The 22,098-nt window shown below is 41.9% G+C and overlaps 2 protein-coding genes across 4 annotated transcripts; one reads left to right on the top strand and one right to left on the bottom strand.

The window, feature by feature from the left end:
* Positions 1-449: 449 nt before the first annotated feature.
* On the top strand, positions 450-9,536 carry zyg11 (zyg-11 family member, cell cycle regulator). Its single transcript, XM_068318716.1, has 17 exons — positions 450-580; positions 708-873; positions 2,057-2,268; positions 2,371-2,688; positions 2,853-2,966; positions 3,546-3,662; positions 3,743-3,883; positions 4,986-5,162; positions 5,854-5,918; positions 6,144-6,243; positions 6,355-6,405; positions 6,496-6,657; positions 6,845-6,892; positions 6,992-7,189; positions 7,278-7,330; positions 7,479-7,576; positions 7,682-9,536. The coding sequence occupies exons 1-17, from the start codon at positions 551-553 to the stop codon at positions 7,870-7,872; spliced, it is 2,241 nt and encodes a 746-aa protein (XP_068174817.1). The 5' UTR covers positions 450-550; the 3' UTR covers positions 7,873-9,536.
* Positions 9,537-9,711: 175 nt separating this feature from the next.
* On the bottom strand, positions 9,712-16,673 carry echdc2 (enoyl CoA hydratase domain containing 2). 3 transcript variants are annotated; one of them, XR_011036691.1, is made up of 12 exons: positions 16,342-16,673; positions 15,008-15,075; positions 14,840-14,927; positions 14,677-14,763; positions 14,460-14,552; positions 12,650-12,706; positions 12,489-12,551; positions 12,290-12,414; positions 11,153-11,203; positions 11,035-11,082; positions 10,645-10,801; positions 9,712-9,980 (listed from the first exon to the last, which is right to left on the bottom strand). XR_011036691.1 is itself a non-coding variant. In XM_068318717.1 (11 exons), the coding sequence occupies exons 1-11, from the start codon at positions 16,580-16,582 to the stop codon at positions 9,903-9,905; spliced, it is 999 nt and encodes a 332-aa protein (XP_068174818.1). In that variant the 5' UTR covers positions 16,583-16,672; the 3' UTR covers positions 9,712-9,902. The 3 variants fall into 3 exon arrangements, 2 of the variants coding, with proteins under 2 accessions (XP_068174818.1, XP_068174819.1); XM_068318717.1 differs by lacking the exon at positions 10,645-10,801 and having other exon boundaries at positions 16,342-16,672; XM_068318718.1 differs by lacking the exon at positions 9,712-9,980 and having other exon boundaries at positions 10,084-10,801.
* Positions 16,674-22,098: the final 5,425 nt, after the last annotated feature.

Raw genomic sequence — 22,098 nt, 5'->3', positions numbered from 1 at the left:
CACTACAAATTCCTCGGTGAATGAGGAGACATAGGTTGATACATGCCTCTATGTTTGCTCGCTTCCGGGTTTCGTAACACTTCCTCACCGGCTTCCGTAGGCCAGCCCCTTCGCTAATGTACTTCCAGTGTTGTGACCTTTGTTTACTGTCTGTCAAGTCAAAAATAGACCTCACCGCCGTGCAGGATAGATTTGCAGTCGGTTTCAAATATTAGACGGTTGGTCTCTACATTGACTAATCGATACCTTTTAAAACATGAAATCGGCCGCTCTGGACAGCTCTCAGCATTTCTGTATGGAGAGCGATTTTCCACTACGGAGGCAACAACAAGTGAGCTAGGTAGCTGCTCCCCTCGCGATCGCTCGTCCATCGGTCTCTGCTGCGGGTTTCCGAGCTGTCAGTCGGGGTTTCCTCACGGCAGACGAGCCAAACAGCTGTCCGTTTCTAGGTTTAGGAACGGAGCCTGCAGAGGGGCGGAAAACAAAGAGGCGATTTACCGTGGCGGATAATACACCAGTCTAAGTTGTATAAGCTGTAACTAATTTCGCCATGGCCATGGCCAGGAGTTTCCTTACCGCGGTAAGCATGTCATTTAACACGGTATGGACGCAATAGTGCAGTGGGGTTGTGTTCATAAATAGGTTTATAGCAGTATATGTTAATAAATTAACATTAAATCCACACGCATCTACCTTCATGTTTTCAGGAGGATTCATCTCCCGCGGCTCTGACAGACTTGTGTCTAACTTATGTGAGCCAGAACCTGGAGTGTTTCTGCGTGAAACGCCCCGATGGCTCCCTGCGCTTCAGAGAGGCTGTTCTCTTCCCACAGGAGCTGGCAGATCAGCTGTTGGCCAAAATGGCCTCTGAAGGTAAACCTAGACCTGACACCAGTCCTGGATTCCATACAGTTGTTGTTTCTGAGCTGTATCAGAAACAGGGCTGTATCATCAGTCAAACCTTCAGTATTTTCCGCACTATAAGGCGTACCTAAAAGCCTTTAATCTTCTCAAAAACCTACAGTGCACCTTATAATTTAGTGCACCTTACATACGAAAACGGTTTTAAAATAAGCCATTCATTGAAGGTGTGCCTTATGATCAGATGCACCTTATAATCCAGTGCGCCTTATATACAAAAAAGTTTTAGAATAGGTGTGGTGGGGTTTCGTTTTTCTTAAGGACAGGAGACAGTGTAAAATACAAGATATTTATTTGTCAATTCAAATCATGCATAGTTTGAGTAGCAGTACAATAATATCATCAATAGGTTGAGTATGAGTCCAATAACATCATCGATGATATTGACAGACAGACAGGTTCAACAAACAGACAAGTTCAACAAATACTTATCTAAGCATGATGAGAGCTCTGGGGACAATGAAAAAGTCCTCCTGTGTGTTGTTGCAGAGTACTCTGGGTACAGGAAAAACTTCAAGTACAAACTAAAAAATGGATCACATCTCTTTTTATACTCTAAAGGTGTAACTATGGGAGGTGTGAATCAGTTGTTTAACTTCATTCCCTCTGCTCTCCACTAATCTTTCCCCCAGTTTCAGTAGGTACATCATGACCTCAAGAAGTTAGCAGAGACATCTAGTCGACAGTTTCACATGGCTGATGACATAACCTAATCAGTCACGCGGACATTTAGTGCAGACAAAATTATTAACAAATACTGACATTTACGCAAACACTTCTAAAAACAGATTAGATTCTTGCAGAATCTTTCATGACCTCGAGACTTCCTGGGGCCGTTTCTCCCAAGTGCTGAAAGATTTGACACACACACTCTAGATTTTTGGGTCAAGAAATGCTATTATTTTATTATATTATTATATTATTTTATTGTATTAAAAACTTTCCACCACATAGGTCATTCATTGAAGGTGCGCCTAATAGTACAGTGCGCCATATAGTGCGGAAAATACTGTAATGGTTTTCTTCATTGTAAATTTTTTAAGCTTTCCAATCTGATGATTGTTTTTTGGTAAACATAAACAAGATTGTGCAACAACACAAAGTGAAGCCTGGCGTCTGATTTGCTCCACCTCAGGTCTGTTGAATGACAGCTCAGTGGGTGTGTTTCGGAACTGCGAGTACTTGCGTCTGAGGCGAGCCTGCATCCGTACCGCGAGGATCTCTGCAGAGGCCTTCCAGAAAGCCCTCTGCCCTCACAGACTGTTGGAGCTGGATGCTGCCAGGGTCAATGCTGACCTCACTATTCCAGATATTCTACAGGGGCTGGCCACCAATAAATATTGTCAGGTAAAATGTGACAATGTCGCTTTGAGATTGATGCTGAAAACGTTTGTTGTAATTTAAATGAGTGTTTGTTGATTTGTTTGTTATCTCTCCAACACCCTGCAGGAGACCCTCCAGCGACTCGTCCTAACGGGTCTCACCATGTCCTCTCTGGAGGAACCAATCCAGTATCGCTTCAGCTCTCTCCAGGCACTACGCTCCCTCTCTTTAGCGAACGTAGACTTCTACGATTCTGGGCTTGTCGATGTGTGTTCCCTGCCTCGACTGGAGAGCCTTGATCTCTCCAACACTTCAGTTACCAACCTGAGCCCATTGCTAGGCCTGAAGGAGCGTCTGCGCTCGCTAACCCTGCACCAACTGAAGAGGCTAGAGATGAGCACTGCTCAGCTACTGGGGGTCATCGGCCAGCTGGAAGTATTGCAGGTCCGTGTCAAGTTGGAGCTTTGTTTTGGCTGTTCATCTCCTACTATTCTCCTACCGTTGATTGATTCAATAATTTATTCAGAGAAGAATGCATGAAATCTGACATACTAGTTTGTATTTCTGAAAAATGATAAATATGCTTGTTTAAAACCCTGCCTACGCAGCACCTGGACATCAGTGATGACAAACAGTTTACCTCCGACGTGGCTCGTCAGCTTCTTGGACAGCCAGGGATACTGCCTGCTCTTGTGTCCCTGGATGTGTCAGGTAGAAAACAGGTGTGTGTTCTGGTTTATCTTATTATGTTTACAGGGACTATGTCACAATAAGAGAACTAGGAGGATGATTCTCCTCTTTTAACATCAGTCTGTGTCCAGATGTCTCATAAACTTGGTGGGTTGGATGGATGGATGGATTGATGGATGCTTAATAATCTTTTTTGGTTTTTCGGATATTAGTCACCCTGTGTTATTGATTTAACATTCTTTTTTAAGAATGGGATTAGTGATCTGTCCATGCTCTGCTCTGCTATTTCCTCTAGTGTGTATGTGTGTGTGTGTGTGTGTGTGTGTGTGTGTGTGTGTGTGTGTGTGTGTGTGTGTGTGTGTGTGTGTGTGTGTGTGTGTGTGTGTGTGTGTGAGTATGGTCATCTGTTGTGCTATCTGAGTTGAGGAGTAGCTGTGATCTCCATTTGTCTTACATTGCTATATTTGTAATAAGCAAATATCTGTGGTATGAAAATCATAACATTTTACACCATGATATTCCAGGATGCTGGTGACTGTTTCAGCCCTAAAAAAGAAAGAATATTGATGGTCCAGGCAAGTTTTACTATGTGAAATGTTTACCTACTGCAGGTGACAGACACAGCTGTTAAGGCATTTGTTGAGGAGAGACCAGGAATGACCTTTATGGGTCTTCTAGCTACAGATGCTGGATTTGCTGACTTCCTTTCTGGTGAAGGAAATTTAAAAGTACGTATAGATGCAATAATTACAAATAATAACTGCTTAAAAAATATTTTTAAGCAAAGCTGTCTTATGTGTTTAAACAGGTAACAGGAGAAGCCAACGAGACCCAAATTTGTGAAGCCCTTCGTCGCTACAGTGAGAGGGAAGGTTTTGTACGAGAAGCTCTGTTTCATCTGTTTAGCCTGACACATGTCATGGAGAAACCCAGGCCTGACATCCTTAAGGTAAATCCACAGTGTTGTGTCAAAGTTCGACCCACCCCACTCCACTTTTCAAGGCAGCAACAATATCAAGATTTTAGTTTTGAGATAATTCCTTTCATGATTTCCAAATGTTGTCTGTGTTCTTTATAATTCTGCCTGCTTATCTCTGCATAGCTGATTGACTCTGACACTTATTAATGATTTTTGTAAATGTTGTTAATGCTTAGGCTTCTTATTATTAATCATAACACTTCAGAAAGTTAAGGTTGTGTAAAAATGAAACAAAGTGCCCTCGTTAACTTTTTTTTGTGTGGATTGTGAAGACTAATAATCTGTACATTTTGAGAACTGTAAAAGACATTAGATCTTTGGGTAATATGGTCTTGAATGGGCGTCGCAGTGGTGCAGTGGGTAGCACTGTTGCATCAAGGCAGATAGCAGATTGTCGTCTTCAAGAAAATAAATGTATGGATAGTCTTGAATTTCTATTTGTCTGGGTTACATAGAAAGATCAACTGTTGGATGGTTGGATTGTCTTTTAAGAAGAGATAAAGAGCAGCACTTTTCGCTGTCGACTCTTAAACTTGTCTCAACAGAAAATCAAGTCAAGCGGGGATTTTTTTCATTTCAGCACTACTTCCGGTCTAGTCTTCATTGTTTCCTAGGCTCTGTTGGTGTCAACAGGAAATTTAATCGCAGCTATGAAACTGACTTTATCTGATTACTGTCAGCCCTGGAACTGCTGACACCAAAACTACAGAATATCTTTTAGGGGGGGTTGTGGGGGTGGGGGCTTTCCTCAGACATCTGTTAGCAGATTTGTTCATTCAGTGATGTGCCTGCACAAACCTGGACCACCGCTACAGTGGCTGTTGTGATTGGTTAAAACTCCACGCATGGTCCGAGCTCAGTTAATGTTTTCTGTTATTTATTTTTATTTTTTGGTATAAATGTAATAATTCAGAATCGCAGATATTGTCCCTGTCTGTTAACATGAGTCTGTTATACAAGTAGGTCAGCCCAAGTCTGTTAAGTTCACCTCAAAGGCCACATCTGTTCAGATCCATCATCTGTGTCTAGTAACATAATATTTCTTCCCTTTTCTCTTGTGTGTTTTTATCAGCTGGTAGTTTTGGGGATGAAGAATCACCCTGCCACTCTGAATGTCCAGCTGGCAGCCAGTGCTTGTGTGTTCAACCTGACAAAGCAGGACCTGGCAGCGGGAATGCCTGTGCGACTATTGAGCACAGTAACTCAGCTGCTGCTGGAGGCCATGAGAACGTTCCCCAACCACCAACAGGTAGGTCAGCGCCGCTGCTGTCAAGGTGGATGCCATGCAGACCTTATCGGTTACAAGAAGCAGGTTTTTTGAAAGCACAGATAATAATAGGAAATATCTCTTCTGAGGTACAACACACAGTTGAACCCCTTTACCATTTTAATGCATTTCTAAATTACAAATCTATTGCTTTTGTAACACATACAGGTAATTCATGTTTTTTTTTCTGTTCAGCTTTATTGAAGGTTTGTCACAGCTGATTTTGATAAAGATGAAATAAAATAGTGAAAATACCTAATACTTTAGCGCCGCACATAATAATAATATAATAATCCTAAATCATAATTCTGATTTACTTGATCTAACTACATTACCAACTGCAGTTGGTCACAATTGAGTCAGAATAATAAGTGAAGCTTATATCCTTCAAAGTAATGGTGCTATGTGTTGGTTTGAAAATATCGGGTTGGGGGTAAAAATGCACAATCTGCCCAGATGCATTTTGCCAGTTTTAATGTATATTGCTCATTTTTAAATCCATTCAATTACAGACACGCTGACAAAATAATATTAGTCTTGCATGAGATCGAAGTCAAGACATCAGATAATATTTCTGTTTGTGCTTTTTCTGAGCCTGAATAACGAAGCACAGAGAAAAAAATACACAACAGGTTTCTGCAATGATGATTACAGTTTTGGTTTTTGTCTTTAGCTGCAGAAGAATTGCCTGCTGTCACTTTGCAGTGACCGCATTTTGCAAGAGGTTCCATTCAACAGGTGAGGAACACTCGTTTTACTGTAGTATTAACGTGGTTAGGGTCTTCATTTGTTTCCAGGGTTTTTTATCTATTTAAATTATTGAATGTATAAAAGAGTGAAAATAGTAAATGTTGATCAGTGGAGATTTTAAGACAAAATGTTAAATTATTGACCAGACACCAAATCTGTCATAAAAATTTCATGTACTGTAGAAGGTAACTTTCTCTTTCTTACTGTTGTAAGGTTTGAAGCTGCCAAACTAGTGATGCAGTGGCTCTGCAACCATGAAGACCAGAACATGCAGAGGATGGCTGTGGCCATCATTTCAATACTGGCTGCTAAGGTATAATATATATATATATATATATATATATACACACACACACACACACCTTGTGCTATGTTATTGATACATCCACATTGCTAAACTCATAGACAAATGCTTTTTTTCCAGTTGTCCACAGAGCAGACAGCTCAATTGGGAGCAGAGCTGTTCATAGTGAAGGTATGATTCTCTGCTCTATTTTCTTCATCCTTCACTAATTTACTAAAAATGGAACGTCTTCACAGTGAATGTGCATTTTTCTCCCTGCAGCAACTGCTTCACATTGTGCGTCAGAAGGCTTCACAGGGCATAGTGGATGCCACCCTCAAATTTACACTCAGTGCACTTTGGAATCTGACTGATGAATCACCAACAACTTGTCGCCATTTTATTGAAAACCAAGGCCTGGACCTGTTTATTAAAGTTTTGGAGGTACGCAGAAATGTCAACTTGTGCGTTTGAATAAACAACATGACTCAAAGCTGATTACCATGATAATTAGTCTTGCTTCATCACGTGTTTCTCCGTGCAAGTATGCATACCTTAGGGGCAATGTGACTCACTTGTTTGGCTTCCTTACCTCCCCTTCTCCCTCACCCCCACTACCCCCTCTTTGCAGTCCTTCCCCAGTGAGTCCTCCATTCAGCAGAAGGTTCTGGGTCTGTTGGTGAGTTCATTTTTCCTTATTACCCTGTAGAAATACACCATCTTAAATAAACTTGCAGCATTTAGAGGTCATTACCCCCTTCCACCTGTTCCTGTGCAGAACAACATAGCAGAAGTGGGGGAGCTGCATGGGGAACTGATGGTGCAGAGTTTCCTGGAACACATCAGGACTCTGCTGCACAGCCAAGAGGTGGAGGTCAGCTACTTTGCAGCAGGCATCCTTGCACATCTGACCTCACGGGGGGAGGAAGCCTGGGTGCTCAGCTCCGATCTTCGCACCTCGCTGCTGGAGCAGCTGGTAGGAATCAGCACAAGATGCACATAAATACTGAACACAAGTATTCTTTTAAGGTGTTTTTTGAGACATCATTTGTGTGCCTCAACAGCATGATGTCATTATGAAGTGGCCTCCACCAGACTGTGAAATGGTGGCCTACAGGTGCAGTTTGACTTCTTGAAATGTTATTTAATATCTTTATATTTTGATAATATTTTAATGTTTATATGAAGTCAGAACATTTTTAGAAGCTATTGACAGCATGAACAGGTTGAGGAGCACACCAAACTTTTTATTTCACATTCTGCAGGTCCTTCAATCCCTTCTTTCCCCTATTGGAGTGCTTTCACACACCTGGTGTCCAGCTGTGGGCTGCCTGGGCCATGCAGCACGTCTGCAGCAAGAATGGTGAGACATGAACGTTAAACTGATTCATAGTTTTGCGTATTTTTATTTTCACTTACATCCATTTCATTGATTATTTATTTCCAACCCGATCCTGTGTCTATGCAGCTGCTCGGTACTGCAGCATGTTGTTGGAGGAGGGTGGCCTGCATCAGCTGGAACTGGTTCACACACACCCACAGACCCACACTGATGTCAAACTGTTGGCTAAGAGTATTCTGGAGAGCCTTCAGAACCACAGAGCTCGTACCGGCCAGCCTGCACCGACACACACCAGTCGCCGCACGCCTCCACAGTAACCGCACAGAGGTGAAGACCCACACGCCGTTGTCATTTCTCTCACGATGAAATGGCTGGAGACTCCAGGATCAGGAGGATGATGTCAGTGAGGATTTTGTGTGTGTGTGTGTGTGCGTGTGCGCGCGTGCGTGTGCGCACGTTGCTGGTGTGTATGTATATTCCATGCACAAACACCTTATCATGAATCTCTTAAAAAATCAATGTTACAGGACAAAGATTGCACAGTTACACACACGCACACACACACATTTTATTTATTTTTTTATGTTTGTTTCAAAATAAAAGCCTTTCTATTTGCTAATATTGTTTTAAAAAAAACAACATATGAAATTAACTGTTGGTTAATTAAGCTCAAAAGGAAGATTGTGTCTGTGTTCACCGTGAGGGGTTTTGCACCAAAAACAATGTGCACACATAATTCTAAGCATATAAGCCCCTATGAGTTCAGCTGAGGGTTGCCAACCTTGTGTGTCAAACAGGACTCAGATTGTTTGAAGGGAGTCGTTTCAGCTCTTTAGATGTTTGCATGACGCTGCTGTGAGATCAAGCATGCTGGAGTCGGTCTGAATGCTCTCCCATTTTAGGAACGCCCGCTTGTTTGTTTCTGGCTTCTCTTCTCTGAAACCAAGCCCCTGGGTCTGCAGCTCTTCATTTAGTCTTGTCCCAGCTAATGCCTCTGATTTGATGTGACAGGACATTTTGCCAAGGGAGGATATAGTGGATTCAAAGCCTCCAAACCTTAAAGATGGGAGCCTAAACTATCAAAACATTATCACTTGGTGATGCTCCTGTGTGTTTAGTTGTATAAAAATTGGACCACCGTTGACGTGACTGGTTTAGGAAATCAGTCACGTACGTCAACGGTGAAAACCAAGTTGGTAAATCAGAAGATCCGTGTTAGAATTTGACTTAAATTATCTGCAGAAATGCTCTTTGGACGTATGGCAATAATGATGTCAGTATTATCTTGTAAGGTATGTTTAATGTGTTACATCTTTTTCTCTTTGAGAAACTCGTGTAAATGTTTTATGTTTTCCATGTGTCTTATTGACAGACAGCACTTCAGTGTGAGCATGTGTGTACAGTATATATACATCTCTTCAGATAGCTGCATCTTTACGAGTGTATGCAATTTGTACGTAGTGGAATATGACAATAATCTTTTCATCAGGACTGATCGAAAAGTAGTTGCATGGAAATTATTATACAATATGTTCCAGTTTTATTACCTGATTAAAAACAAAGGGGAGGAAGGCTGTTTTGGGAAAGAAGACTTTTTTTTTTCTGACCAGCCCATCAACTGACCCTGACACCCATATTGGTTTAATTTTGAGGCCTTGATTGTCATTAATAACCCATCATTGTTCACTATGCAAGCATAAGTGATTCTTTAAACTCCTAATACAACCTTGAATTTAAAAAAAAGTTTTGAGGACTGGACTTACTCGTTGGACTCACTTTACCACAATGGAGGTAAAAAACAATGTACTTGGTTGCTACAACTGTCAACAAAACATTCACCTTCCTGTAAATCAGAATGGATGGATGGATGACCTCAATAATTCTGCATGTGTCCTGAGGTGAGCATCGGCTTGAATTAGGAGGTGGCGCAAAATCTGTTTCTATATTTCTGTTTCTCCCTCTGATGCTGGATTGGTGATGGGAAGATGGAAAATGCAACAGATGGAGATACTGTCCCATATATTTGCTGTGTCTGTACCAGGTTGTTGCTGGGAGTCATCGTTTAAAGTTAGGAAAATAAAGAATGAATAAAGAATAAAAAAGGATACGACCCTTTATTCAAAATATAAGATTTACATCAAGCATGAAACATGGGATGTTAAACACTTTGTCTTTTTATTACACCATCACAAAAGCAAACATCCCCACAGAGCTCATTCTGATCTTAACAAACATTTCGACGCTGGCCGGGTTGCACACAGACGATCAATGGGAGTTAACTGCCCATCAGAGGTGAGGTGACACAGCTGCAGGTCTGTGGCTGCCAGAAAGTCAATATTCCAACAGTTTATTCGCCCGTGTAGCGTGGTGGTCTCTTCTCTATGAAGGAAGCCATGCCCTCCTGCCTGTCCCGTGTGGGGATGACCTGACAAGAGAGGGCAATGAGTGACTCAAATACATCGTCAGCATCAAATCTGAGTCTAGGCTGGGGTTTCAGCAGATGCCAAGTCCTCCTTGAAAAGGAAATCAGCATCTCCAGAAAGCTTGTCTGTGGATGGACGCATGAGGTGCTCTGAAATCTCCTGGTTGACTGCTGAGACTTTAGCTGAGATCAGACTGGCAGCCAAAATCTGATTTTTAGCCCATCCAGAGTCAAAGCGGAAAACTCTTTAATAGTCTGAACAGTCACATACCACATAAAATCTGATTTTTGCAAGACGGATTGAAACCACATTCGAGGGGTAGTTCCAAATCACATTTAGAACAATGCATCTCAGTCTGAACAGTTCCAAACAAAGAGATCGGTTTTGACTGTCTGTGACGTCACTCTACACAACACAAGATCCGATCCGCCAGAAGAAAGAGTGTCAGTCGTGGACTACACCCGCTGGACGACCCCTCTGTTCACACATTGACCAACATCCCATTTGGACCCTTGCTGAAAACAGAGAAGCTTCCTAACATTGCATCTGGTTCAGGATTGGCTAGACACAATGAATGTGGCCAATTTCCTGGATGTATCAGTGTGGTGACTCCTCATCTTCTGAATCCACCATTCCTCATGAAGCTTCCCCAAGTTCTTGAATCACCTTTGCTTCACCATATTCTCAAAGCTGCCATTCCTGTAGCTTGTCCACTCTTTCCTAGAACACTCTGCCCTCCCAGTGAACTTTCCATGAGCATGTTTTGATCTTATGTGGCTTCCCCTCCTTGTAGAGAGAGGGTGTCTTCTGGTCAGTAACCATTCTGGTGATTGCAGAAATTGTGATTTACTCAATATTCTGAGGTATGTTTGCATTTTTTGAAATATAGATCAAAATTACCAGAATAAAAACAAGCTTGAAGCTTTTTACTTTTAATGTGGTGACTCTAGAATATATATAGTTTTCACAGCCTTTTTCATGATGCTCTAATTTTTTAATTGGACCTGTATCCTGACATTTTATGTATGTCGTATTTTAATAATAAGTGATCCTTACCCGAGCATAACACATCCTCTCTATTGCCATAGCTGAACCAATGTCAACCTGAAAGAGACAGATGTCGGTCATCGATATACAAAATATATAAATTAAACCTGATGTGTGTGTGATCTACCTCAATGCCTTTGTTGATTGCCTCTTTTGCCATCTGCACAGCAAAAGGAGCCTGGGCAACAGAAATAAAAGAGAGCATCATAAATCTGATAGTATTAAGAAGATGCCATATAAAACCCACTGATGTAATTTGTACGTACTCATAACTGTGTTATGGAAGAAAACTGTCACATTATAAAGTAAAGGATGTTTCATCATAATTCTCAGGTAGGTAAGTCTGTAATGTCTTCAGGTGAACCCCCTCCCCCAGCTTCCACCACAGAATGAGACAATTTTAAGCTGCATTATGGGAAATGTCGGATGTAGTGTTCTTGGAACTAGATCCATTCTAGGTAGTCTAATGTTAGCACAGATGTCCACTTTACAAATCTCTTGCAAATCCTCAAAAAAAAAATTTTTATTTAATTTTATATACTGGTTTGATCCCCGAAGGGAAATTAAGAACGCACACTCTAGCTACTGATTACAAACGCATGCATACATACACATTTGTGAGTACAGGCCCCTGTATCACACACACACACACACACAAAGGGGCCTGTGGGCATGCAGGGGAGGTAGAGTGGCAGGCAGCTCCTTCTTGGTGCGCCTCAAATGAGCAATTTGTAAAGGGGACGGCACCTTGCTCAAGGGTGCCTCGGCAGTGCTCCGGAGATGAGCTGACACCTCCCACTGTCAGCTCACCTCCGGGTATTTTGGGGGGGGCGGGAGCGGGAATCGAACCGCCGATCTTAAATCATAGGACGACCCACTCTACCGCCCGCTTTACCACTGAGCCACTGCCGCCCCAAAAACACAAATTAAAAAAATCGTCTTAGTTAAAATGTGTATCTGTGTGCCTGCATGTGGTGCATGGTGTATGTATGGTCCATTTCTACATTTGACTGCCACTCTGGCCTTGCCAAGTGGGGCCGTCTGAACTGGGAGTGAAAAAAATGCAGAGAGACAGAGGCCTTGACAACGGGGGAGGGGGGACACCATGAAAAGCGAAAGTCAAACAGAAAAGCAGTAGATAAGAAAGCAGAGGAGAAACAGGGAGGATGAGTTGGTGCTTGGCCCAGAAGAGGAGGATGAGGAGGAGGAGGGATGCATCAGGATCTGAGCTCTAGCAGAGAGGAAGAATCGTTTGTGATCTAACCTGGGGGAGGATCTCTCTGGCCAGGCTGAGTGCCTCTCTGTAGGCAGCGTCTCCTGTTGGGTTCTGTTCTACAGCTCTGTTCACCAGGCCCATCTCCAGAGCCGTCTGCCCGCCCACACGCTTACCTGATAACAGACAGAGACAGAATGATACACGATGTCCTCACGAGATGATAAACAGCCAGCGTTCCTGTAATCACCTGTGAAGATGAGCTCTTTGGCCAGAGTGACGCCAACCATCCGAGGAAGACGCTGACTGCCCCCTGCAGGACAAAAACTACATGAATGTCAACTTATTCCCAGCTGCTTTGTCCCTCTACTTTGCCAGGTTGTCATTTCTGTGACCCCTGTTTCGTCTTACCCGCCCCTGGGAGCAGCCCCCGTGTCGTCTCGATCAGACCCATCTGTGCTGAACATGCTGAAACACACAAACCCAGAGGACAGTTGAAGGTCTGCGATGCAGAGGGGAGGAGCGCCAAGTCTGACTGATGCATCTGTTACAGCAATAGACACAGACACCTGCTCACCCACCTCGGCGGCGCTGAGCCAATCAATGGAGACGCCAGGATTGATTTAACCAGTTGCATGCATATTAATCTACACACACACAGCTGGACAGAAACGTCTGACCTCACTAGCTATTATTAGACCCTGAGCTTAGCAACAGGTCATTAGCGCTGGGTGAAAAACTTCTTTTGAGCACCAATACATTTTTTGTTAAGTGGTTTAATACGACTTTTACTTTTTAAGTTTCAGTAACATTGGTTCAAGTCAAAATAATGGCTCAACTAATCACCTACAACTCTGATAAATCACATATGGTATTTTTTGAGTTCTTACAGATAAATGATGTAATAAAATCATGACTTACATATTAATAAGATATTTGCTCAAGCCCCTTTATCAATTGGAAATATTTCCTGTCTTGTTAATTGTTTATTACACTCAAAATTAATCCTGGGTTTGAACTAAATACCTAGTTCTTGTGAGAAGACCTTCACAATCAGGCACATCTATTTCTACTCTTACCCACAGTTTATCCATCTAGTTTCTACACTGTGCTGTCTGCCTTCACACACAATAGAAGTTGATGGTATTTTGTTTTTCATGTTCAAAAGTACATTTGAAAAACTCGACTCCTGTGTCTCTATCCAGAAATCATCACTCAGTTGATGAAATAGTCCACAGATCTTGCGAGTACTTTCATGCAGGAGCAGTTATTTCCTCCTGAGCTGCACCGTATCTCCACACATGATGAAACGGCCAACTAAATCTGTGGATAATGGGAGTAAAAAAACACTCATATCTCCTCACAGTCACTATGTTAAAGGAAATATTTCACATCCACTAACAAATTTGTTCTCCTTGTCCTAAGATCTATGTGTAAACAGCATGCAATAGACTTACTATTGTCAGATCAGTGGATTTTACTGTAGCTTATTCATAAATGTTGATGAATATCAATTTCTATTTTTTTCAACTGTGTTTACGTAACATTAGTCAGTTTATAGAATCATGTTAATGAATGAAACCTGCAGGTGAAACTCTGAATATGTTTACTGGCAGTTACAGCACTTTAATCATATCTCTGGCCTCTCCATTGCAATCATGTTTGCAATCCATCAATAAGTTTTTAATCTCTGTAGTTATGAACACTAATCAAGATACAACTGCAAAACAAAACAAAACGTAAGTCCACACCTGCAACCTGTATGTATATAAACTGCAAGTTATTTTTGTTTCATATCTGTCTTATCATTAATAAACATTTATTTCTGAAAGTGAGTTTGACTACTTCCTCCACTTGCTGACATACTTGCTTGTGATGTGTGGAAAGTCCAATTATATTGTTTCATTTAGTTTTCGGCTCGTAAACTGTTCATCTTCCAGTCACTCAGACTATTTATCGTGATGACTTTGGGGAGTCTCCACGCTGCTCTAATCAACAGTGATGGGATGAGAGAGAGCCGTCTGTCTAAATAAATGGCCCTAAGCGGACGCAGCGATCCTCCATCATCTAATAGTAGTGGATTAATGACAGCTGTGAAGAGAACATGACATCGCCTCTCATACCCCGTTACCGTCACCTGAAGGAAAGAAGAGCATCACATGTGCTTCACTGTGACTCATTCAGTTTAGAGTTGACAGGTAACAGGTCAGAGGTCACTCACCAGCAGTGCGGAGGTCACACGCCAAAGCCAACTCCAGACCACCCCCCAGGGCAAAGCCATCTATTGCTGCTATGGTTGGCATGGGCAACGATGCTGTCAGGGAATTACAATAAGGAGGAGAGTGTTTGTCTGAAACAGCTCCTGCCTGTTGTATAATCAGGGAGCTTGATTTCTAGGACACGCCCGCTCACTCTTATACAAAGTTTCTCTTCCTTACCGATCTGAGTCATGAGGGATCGCAGGCCGTGAACAAACAGATCAGACTCACTGTTATTCATCAGAGCTCTCTCTTTGAGGTCTGCACCTATGTAGACATCATAGTGGAACAACATCACACGTTCTGTCGACAGGCTTTGAGAACAAACCCAGAGGACACTCACCTGCACAGAAAACACCTGGCACTAAACTCCTGAAGACAATCACACGAACGGATGAGTCACTGGACAGAGTGGACACCAGCTCCCTGAGCTGCACACAAGACATGGAATCACAGTTTGTGTGCGTGCGTGCGTGCGTGCGTGCGTGCGTGCGTGTGTGTGTTTACTCACCTGTGAGACAAACACATGGCCCATAGCGTTTCTGGCCTTGAAGCGACACATCACCACCTCCACTATCCCTGAGAAGGATAAAGGAACAGAGTTCCAGGTTTTGGTCACTGGAGTTTCCCTCATGCTGGTTTGTTAGGTGTGTAGCTCTCAAACAGTACACACACTCTCCCTGACTTTACATGTCACATTTAAAGCATCATAATAACATGTGAGCATGAGGCTAAACCTTTTGATATTTTCAGTCTTCTGTTTTTGTTGAATTCTTGTAATCGGCAAACTATACAAGATGGGGTTCCCAACTATTACTGTAATTAATTATAATAGTCTTTTAGCATTTAGATTTGCTTTAGAAAAATTTTATGTTTTGAGCTTTCCATGAAAATAAAACTCGAATCTTTTTCATCTTTTCTAAAGCATGTATCCAAAACATTAACACTCCATAGGCTCACCTAATGGGTGTATTTCTTGAATTATCATGTGTGGGTAGCCTGGTCATGTCCAGATTTTGTTTCATAACAACTTCTGTTCTTGATTATCAAACCAATAAAGTTAAATTAGTTTAATAATTTTTGGGCTTGAGAATTGAAGCAAGTTATTTTTTCACAATCTTTTGAAACTCAAACACACTGGACCCAACTCCGGCAGAGATTGATTTATAGGTTTTCCTTTTAGTTTGGGTGGATCTAGGACCGGGCCAGAAGAGAGCCGGCTCCAGGTGAAATCTGATTGGTCCGTGAGGTGCGCCTGTCATCTGTCATTTTGGCTTTTGTTTTGTTGTGTGAGGCATCAAACACCTCTTGGTTAATGGAAAGGATTCCATGTCTATGAGCTTTGATGCTACTTGGATTTTAGTGAGAATGGTATTGATATGTTTGAACTGGTACTCCCAATAAGACTTAACATGATCATGAGGCTAAACCTACACAGAGTCGTGCAGAACTGCTTAGTTTTTTGCATCCCCCACAGGAACTGCATAGTGACTTATGATCACTCACATCAGCTTCTGTTAAAATGTGAAATGGCTCATTTTATTCTGACTTTAAAAGCCAAACTTTGAGTTATAATGAACTTGAGCCTGCCACGTCAAGAGATGGGTCTACAACTTGATTTTCATCTGTAATGCACTTTTTTTTTCATCACTTAAAAATCTGTTTTAAAAAAAACTTGACCAAAAATAAATTATTATCCAATATAAACGTGTCACTTTCTAATGTTAATGGAAAACAAGTAATGAAATGTTTACAGAACAAGGTCCACACAAGATTTTAAAATTTGAATCACGGAACGTCACTGACAGCCTGAACCACGTCCACCCGCCCGTGGGTCCACCTTACCGCCGTCTTCCCCGTCCAGCCGCTTCAGCTCCACCTCCACCCGGTGTGACGCCTCAGTGTGCTGCCTGCGATGCTGAGGTCGACCGCACGCCGTTAACGGAACAACACCACCTTCCGCTGGTCGCGAACTATCCTGACGGATCTGATACGAGTGTCGCCCGTGAGCCGTCCGCGAAACGGCGCTGTGCCACCTCCTCCAGACCCACCGGGGGCCCACCAGCCTGGGACCGACGGCCGTCATGCCCCAGACCTCACGCACTGTTCCGGTTCTCAAACAGGAAGCTCGCGCTCCAGAGTTGCAGGAAGTTTGGTGCGCGTGTTGACGTCGCGCGCTGGTAGTCAGATGGAGGTAGGAGTGGGCGTGGCTACAGGCTCACATCCTGTTGTCAAGAATCCGAATTAACATCTAATTCACACCGCCGTGGGCGGCTGTTTAAAATCATTTGTGAAAAATGTGTCTTTATTACAAACATTAATCTAAATGTGAGCCTCAAAACCAGAGAAATATAAAACATTTCCAATGTTAACTGCTTAGTGAAGTAAAGATTACTACTTTTGGTTCACTTTTGTTAACTAATGTACTGTAACTTTTACTTTCACTGGACCAGATTCTTACTTTCTTTTCATTTATTGAGACTATGTCAGCAGCTGCGTACTATCACATACAATACAATACAATACAATACAATACAATACAATACAATACAATACAATTTCCTCCGGGATTAATAAAGTATCTATCTATTTATCATTAGTCTCAGAGTAGAGCACATCATCATCATCATCATCATCATCATCATCATCATCATCATCATCATCATCATCATCCTTTATTGTCCCACAGTGGGGAAATTTGTGTGATTGTGGCAGCGGTGGGATGGGAATACTTAAATAATATACATACATAATAACATATGCAACATATGAAATATACATATTCACATATTGTAAACATATTAACATATATCATATTATCAGAAATTTACAGTTATATTTACAAAACTATATACTACAGACTGCAGAACTGCAGATTACACTGGTCATCCAGGAACGGAGCCAGAACCGTTCCCTGTGGTGCCCCCGTGCTGCAGACAACCGTGTTTGACACACAGTCCCGGGTCCTCACGAACTGCAGGCGATTGGTCAAGTAGTCCAGTATCCAGTCCGTGAGGTGATGGTCTCATCTGAAAAGATATTTTGTATCAGAGTTCCATTATTATTATTATTATTATTATTATTATTATTATTATTATTATTATTATTATTATTATTATTGTTGTTGTTGTTGTTGTTGTTGTTGTTGTTGTTGTTGTTGTTACTGTTGTTGTTACTGTTGTTGTTACTGTTGTTTTGGTTGTTGCTGTTGTTGTTGTTATTACTACTGGTGTTATAACTGGTAGAGCATATTGACAAACGTTCTGGCCATCATGTGATTTGGTATAAAGTTACAAAATAGAGGAAATGCTGCAGCAGACACACACCCTTCATTCATCTCTGAGACATTCAATGTATCAGTCCTTGTGAAATTATTACATGTGATCATTACATTGGGAGTTTATTTTTCCGTGACATCTCTAACATCAGCAGCACTGTCGGAAATGCATCAAATAAAGCTTTAAACCTCTGACTTGTTGATCTACTCTGGACCCATTGATTTTGACCCTTACTTTGAGATAAACATCAGCTTTGTAAGCCAACTGTGAAACGAGAGACGCTACTTTACTTTAGCTTAATACATTTGCATTCAGTGATCAACATTAACAAGTTTCAATTTGACAGGACATGAACATTTTTTTCATGTCAGTAAAGAGAGCCTAGAAATCTTATTTTTCTCTTAAAGGGTCATGGGTACAGTGTCACATTTTTACAAAAGGTTAGGGTTAGAAGGATAAAGAAATTAGGCAGAGATTAAAAATCAGATTGATATATAATTTGTACTTTTTTTGGTCATTTTGGAACTTCAGTGTTTTATTTGATCAATGAAAAGACTCCTTTGGCCAAGGGATTCTCAAGCAGGCAATTACACTTCTGGGAATGTCACCAAGCTCAGCCACCAGTTTGACAGATTCACCTATACCCTCCAGTTAGATGCACAATTTTTAAATTACCGTTCTTAATTTCTCAGTACACTTTGTTTGTACATGGAAGTACAAGGAAAATGTCATTCTTGTGTGTACTAAAAGAATTAAACCTCAAATCTGGAAGTGACTGTGTTTCTGTGAAAAGGGTCTTTTTCTTTGAAATTCCAGTCACTGTTTCACTTTGTGAGGAACTTCTGTTGTTGGGAAAGTTTTTCCTTCCTCAATCCAGTCCACAAACACACGCGCGCACACACACACACACACACACACACACAAACACACAAACACACACACACACACACACACACACACACACACACACACACACAAACAGATGGCAAGAGAGCGAGAGAGACCTGACTCTTTATTGTGAAATCAGTCTCCGTCTGACTGTAATTGCATAACTTGTAAAGAGCAACTGAATAATTGATGGTCAGACTAGACATGTGCAGCCTGACGGAAAACTTTACCTCATCAACAGTCCTTGTACGGCTAGCGGCTGGAAACTCCCCAGACTATGCAAGCCCGGAAGATAGTGTGTGTGAATATCCACAAGCACGTGATTCAGTCACCATATCAAAAATGACCAATTCAGTTGCCAAACTTGCAGGATTCAGATTCCGCAGATTTCAGACCTATCAAATATTACATTCACTGTGTGACAGGGAGCTCATTTCAACTGTCTATCTTGATTTGCCATTTCAGATCCACATGAATGCGAATAACTCTGGGCTGTTGATGCATTCATTTGGAATGGAAATGTAAATTCATCATACGTGCAGAGTGTAGGTGGCTGCTGCTGCAGGGTGATTTATCAAAAGGAGGCTGGGTTAAGTGGAACTGAAACTATAACCATAAATGAATAGAGATTACTGATTACCCACATTTTTTTCAGGTGAATCTGATCACTGAATAAAGATTAATGTAACAGAAGCAACAAAAAAAATGACAGCCTGATTGCTATTGTTTGCCAGGTAAAGAACAATCAATCGGATCACACCAACATGTAAAGTGTTTTAGATTCTGTTTTATGTGGAAACACTGTTGGATATCATGTCTGGCTGTCTGTGTTGTTTTCTCATGTATATGTGCCTTGAGATGGGAAACTGATGGTAGATGACACTCGCCCTTTGAGTGCAAGGACGAAAACTGAGCCTGATGAACTGTGACGGACACCACCAGTCTGTCCCTGGACAATACAGACAGGTTGGACACACACCACTGCAGGAGTACAGACTCACTCACACACACACACACACACACACACATACACACACACACACACACACACACACACACACACACACACACACACACACACACGCATGTGCGCACAACTTCCTTTACTGTTATCAAAAAGATGGAGTTATTCCTAACACTGCTCTGATAGCCCTGTCCTTACTCTGCAGGGGTCAGTCTTGTATCACAGGGGAGGCCATGCAGGCTTGTGTTTCCAGTGTGCAGTCAGCCCGTGGCAGCAGTAGCAGTTTACTGAAGTTCAGGGAGACATGAACAAGTCCCACCATCCTCTTCTTCATCTGCCTCCTTTCTGCCCAATGGAGGACGGGTCTGAGCAAGGAGCAGAGTCATGAACTGACCAGAGCAGACAGGCCTTCAGCCCCAGCCACATCAAACCCCCAGGCTGATCTCAGGGCAGGAGGCCCGGTGTCAGGGCACAAGGCCGGTCATGAGTCAGAGCGGGTGAGTGGCATCCTGTTACTAGAGCTGTCTGTCAGGAGCCAGACGGCACAGTGATCTGCTCAGGGCGTGAACACTATGTTTGACCTTTGTGTCTGATGTTTTGTTTTATACTGTAGCTCCAACGCACAGCACAGTCTGCAGTCACAAAATTTTACCAATATCCAAAGGAAGTAGCTATGAGAAGCCTATTTAGTGACATTATTATGTAATAAAAACAACAGTTGTCCAATTTTGCCACATTTTTTTTATTATGTGTTTTTTTAATGTTTGTGGTTGAAGGAGAAATTATTGATAGAAATAATGTGGAAATTGTTTCAGGTGACACAGGTGGTGTATCAAGAAATGAGGACTCAGTGACACTGTTATCTATTATTATCTACAAAAATATTAATTTATATGTTTGGTATTATACTTTTTCTGTTTTGTTAACAATAACACTTGGTGGAAGGTATAGGATAATAACTCCATTTATGAGTCTTGCTCTTGCAGGGCAGATGGTAAATTAACTGAAAATTGAATTAACTTTAATGAATGAACACGATAAAACCTGTTGAGCTAGTCCAACTTAAACAGTTTGAGGACATTGATTGCCATAAGTAATCTAATTTTATTATCTGAAATTTTTTTTGAAAATATAAACTATTAACACACTCATGAGTAATGTAGACACACTAATAAGATCCCAACTTATGACACCACTACTGCCAGGGGGGCACCACCAGGAAAGGCTAAACAGGAAAATATTTTGGCCACTTAAAAATAATTTGGAAAGGGGAACCACTTTGGGAAATATGAAATATAGTTCTTTGTCAGGAATCCTCCCCCAACACCCCCCCCCAACCCCAACCCCCACCCCTCAGAATCCAGTGCAATGCCTTACACTACACCATAAATACTCCCTGATGGCCATCTGAGGGATGAAGCCTTTGGGCTGCAGAATGGCTGCGCTGACGGGCCATCTAAGATATAATGGCAGTCATGTCACCAGGTATGCATGGGGTTTGAGCCCACTAGTGAGCAGGGTGAACGATGTTGGAAGAAGAATTAGAGCTGACGGAGGTAACATTTACTCATGATTGTTCAGTCCGGGATGACGACAAAGAGATGTGAAGTCATGGATGTGAAGCAAAGGTGAGTGACACCTCCCATCAGGTCAGGGATCAGCTGTCTACTTGACAGTCGACACTGTACAGCCTACACCCTATTTAATAAGTAAGGATGCTTTCCTGCTGCCACACACACACACACATACACACACACACACACACACACACACACACATGCAGACACACGCACACACACACGTGAGGATTCACAGGTGCTGCTGGAAGCGGACACGGGACGGGGAGGAAAGTTACATTAATGATTCTGATTGCCAGACTGGACTGAGGCAGACATCTGATCCAGCAGAGCCATTTAGATGGCAGCCATGACGGGGGAGCGGACAGAAAGTGACTGATCTAACAGGCTCATTTTCCTCTGGGCAGCTCTGCACTCTGCTGAACTTTCCTTTAATATTTATCAATCAGACTGAAGACAGACATGCCTGCCAACGACACCACTGAAATGGATAACTGACAGAAGTGCTGTACTTTCTTTCTTTCTGTCAGGTGTCGCCATTATTTCAGCATGTGTGTTTCAGTCATCTTGTCAGTTCATCATCCGCACTAAGTTCATTATCCGCATTAAACAAATATCAACAACTATTACATGAAGCGCCATAAATTTTTTGCAAGCCTTGAGAGAAAATTCAGGTAATTTTTCCTCTTTTGTCAACATGAGCTTTACATCATGTGGATTTTTTTAAAATAAAAGTAATAGTGGTTCAGACACACATCCCCCTTATTGGATTATTTGTGATAGTCTAAGTTGGTGACTTCCTGATTATTTCACAGGGTCACCCTTAAAAATAATCAAATTCCTCGCTTGTCTATTTGTGTCATATCACATATGGTCAAATAAAAACAACAACTTT

The sequence above is a fragment of the Antennarius striatus genome, chromosome 7 (genome assembly GCF_040054535.1).
Source record: "Antennarius striatus isolate MH-2024 chromosome 7, ASM4005453v1, whole genome shotgun sequence".
In the NCBI taxonomy this organism is placed as follows: domain Eukaryota; kingdom Metazoa; phylum Chordata; class Actinopteri; order Lophiiformes; family Antennariidae; genus Antennarius; species Antennarius striatus.
This window is presented reverse-complemented; position numbering and strand designations above follow the sequence as displayed.

Coding starts and splice junctions, on each gene's coding strand:
- echdc2 (XM_068318717.1), bottom strand. CDS start 16,582: ATGACGGCCGTCGGTCCCAGGCTGGTGGGCCCCCGGTGGGTCTGGAGG. Junction 15,076..16,341: donor GCTGGACGGGGAAGACGGCG/GTAAGGTGGACC, acceptor TATCCTTCTCAG/GGATAGTGGAGGTGGTGATG. Junction 14,928..15,007: donor GCCATGTGTTTGTCTCACAG/GTGAGTAAACAC, acceptor TCTTGTGTGCAG/CTCAGGGAGCTGGTGTCCAC.
- zyg11 (XM_068318716.1), top strand. CDS start 551: ATGGCCATGGCCAGGAGTTTCCTTACCGCG. Junction 874..2,056: donor GGCCAAAATGGCCTCTGAAG/GTAAACCTAGAC, acceptor GCTCCACCTCAG/GTCTGTTGAATGACAGCTCA. Junction 7,190..7,277: donor CCTCGCTGCTGGAGCAGCTG/GTAGGAATCAGC, acceptor GTGCCTCAACAG/CATGATGTCATTATGAAGTG.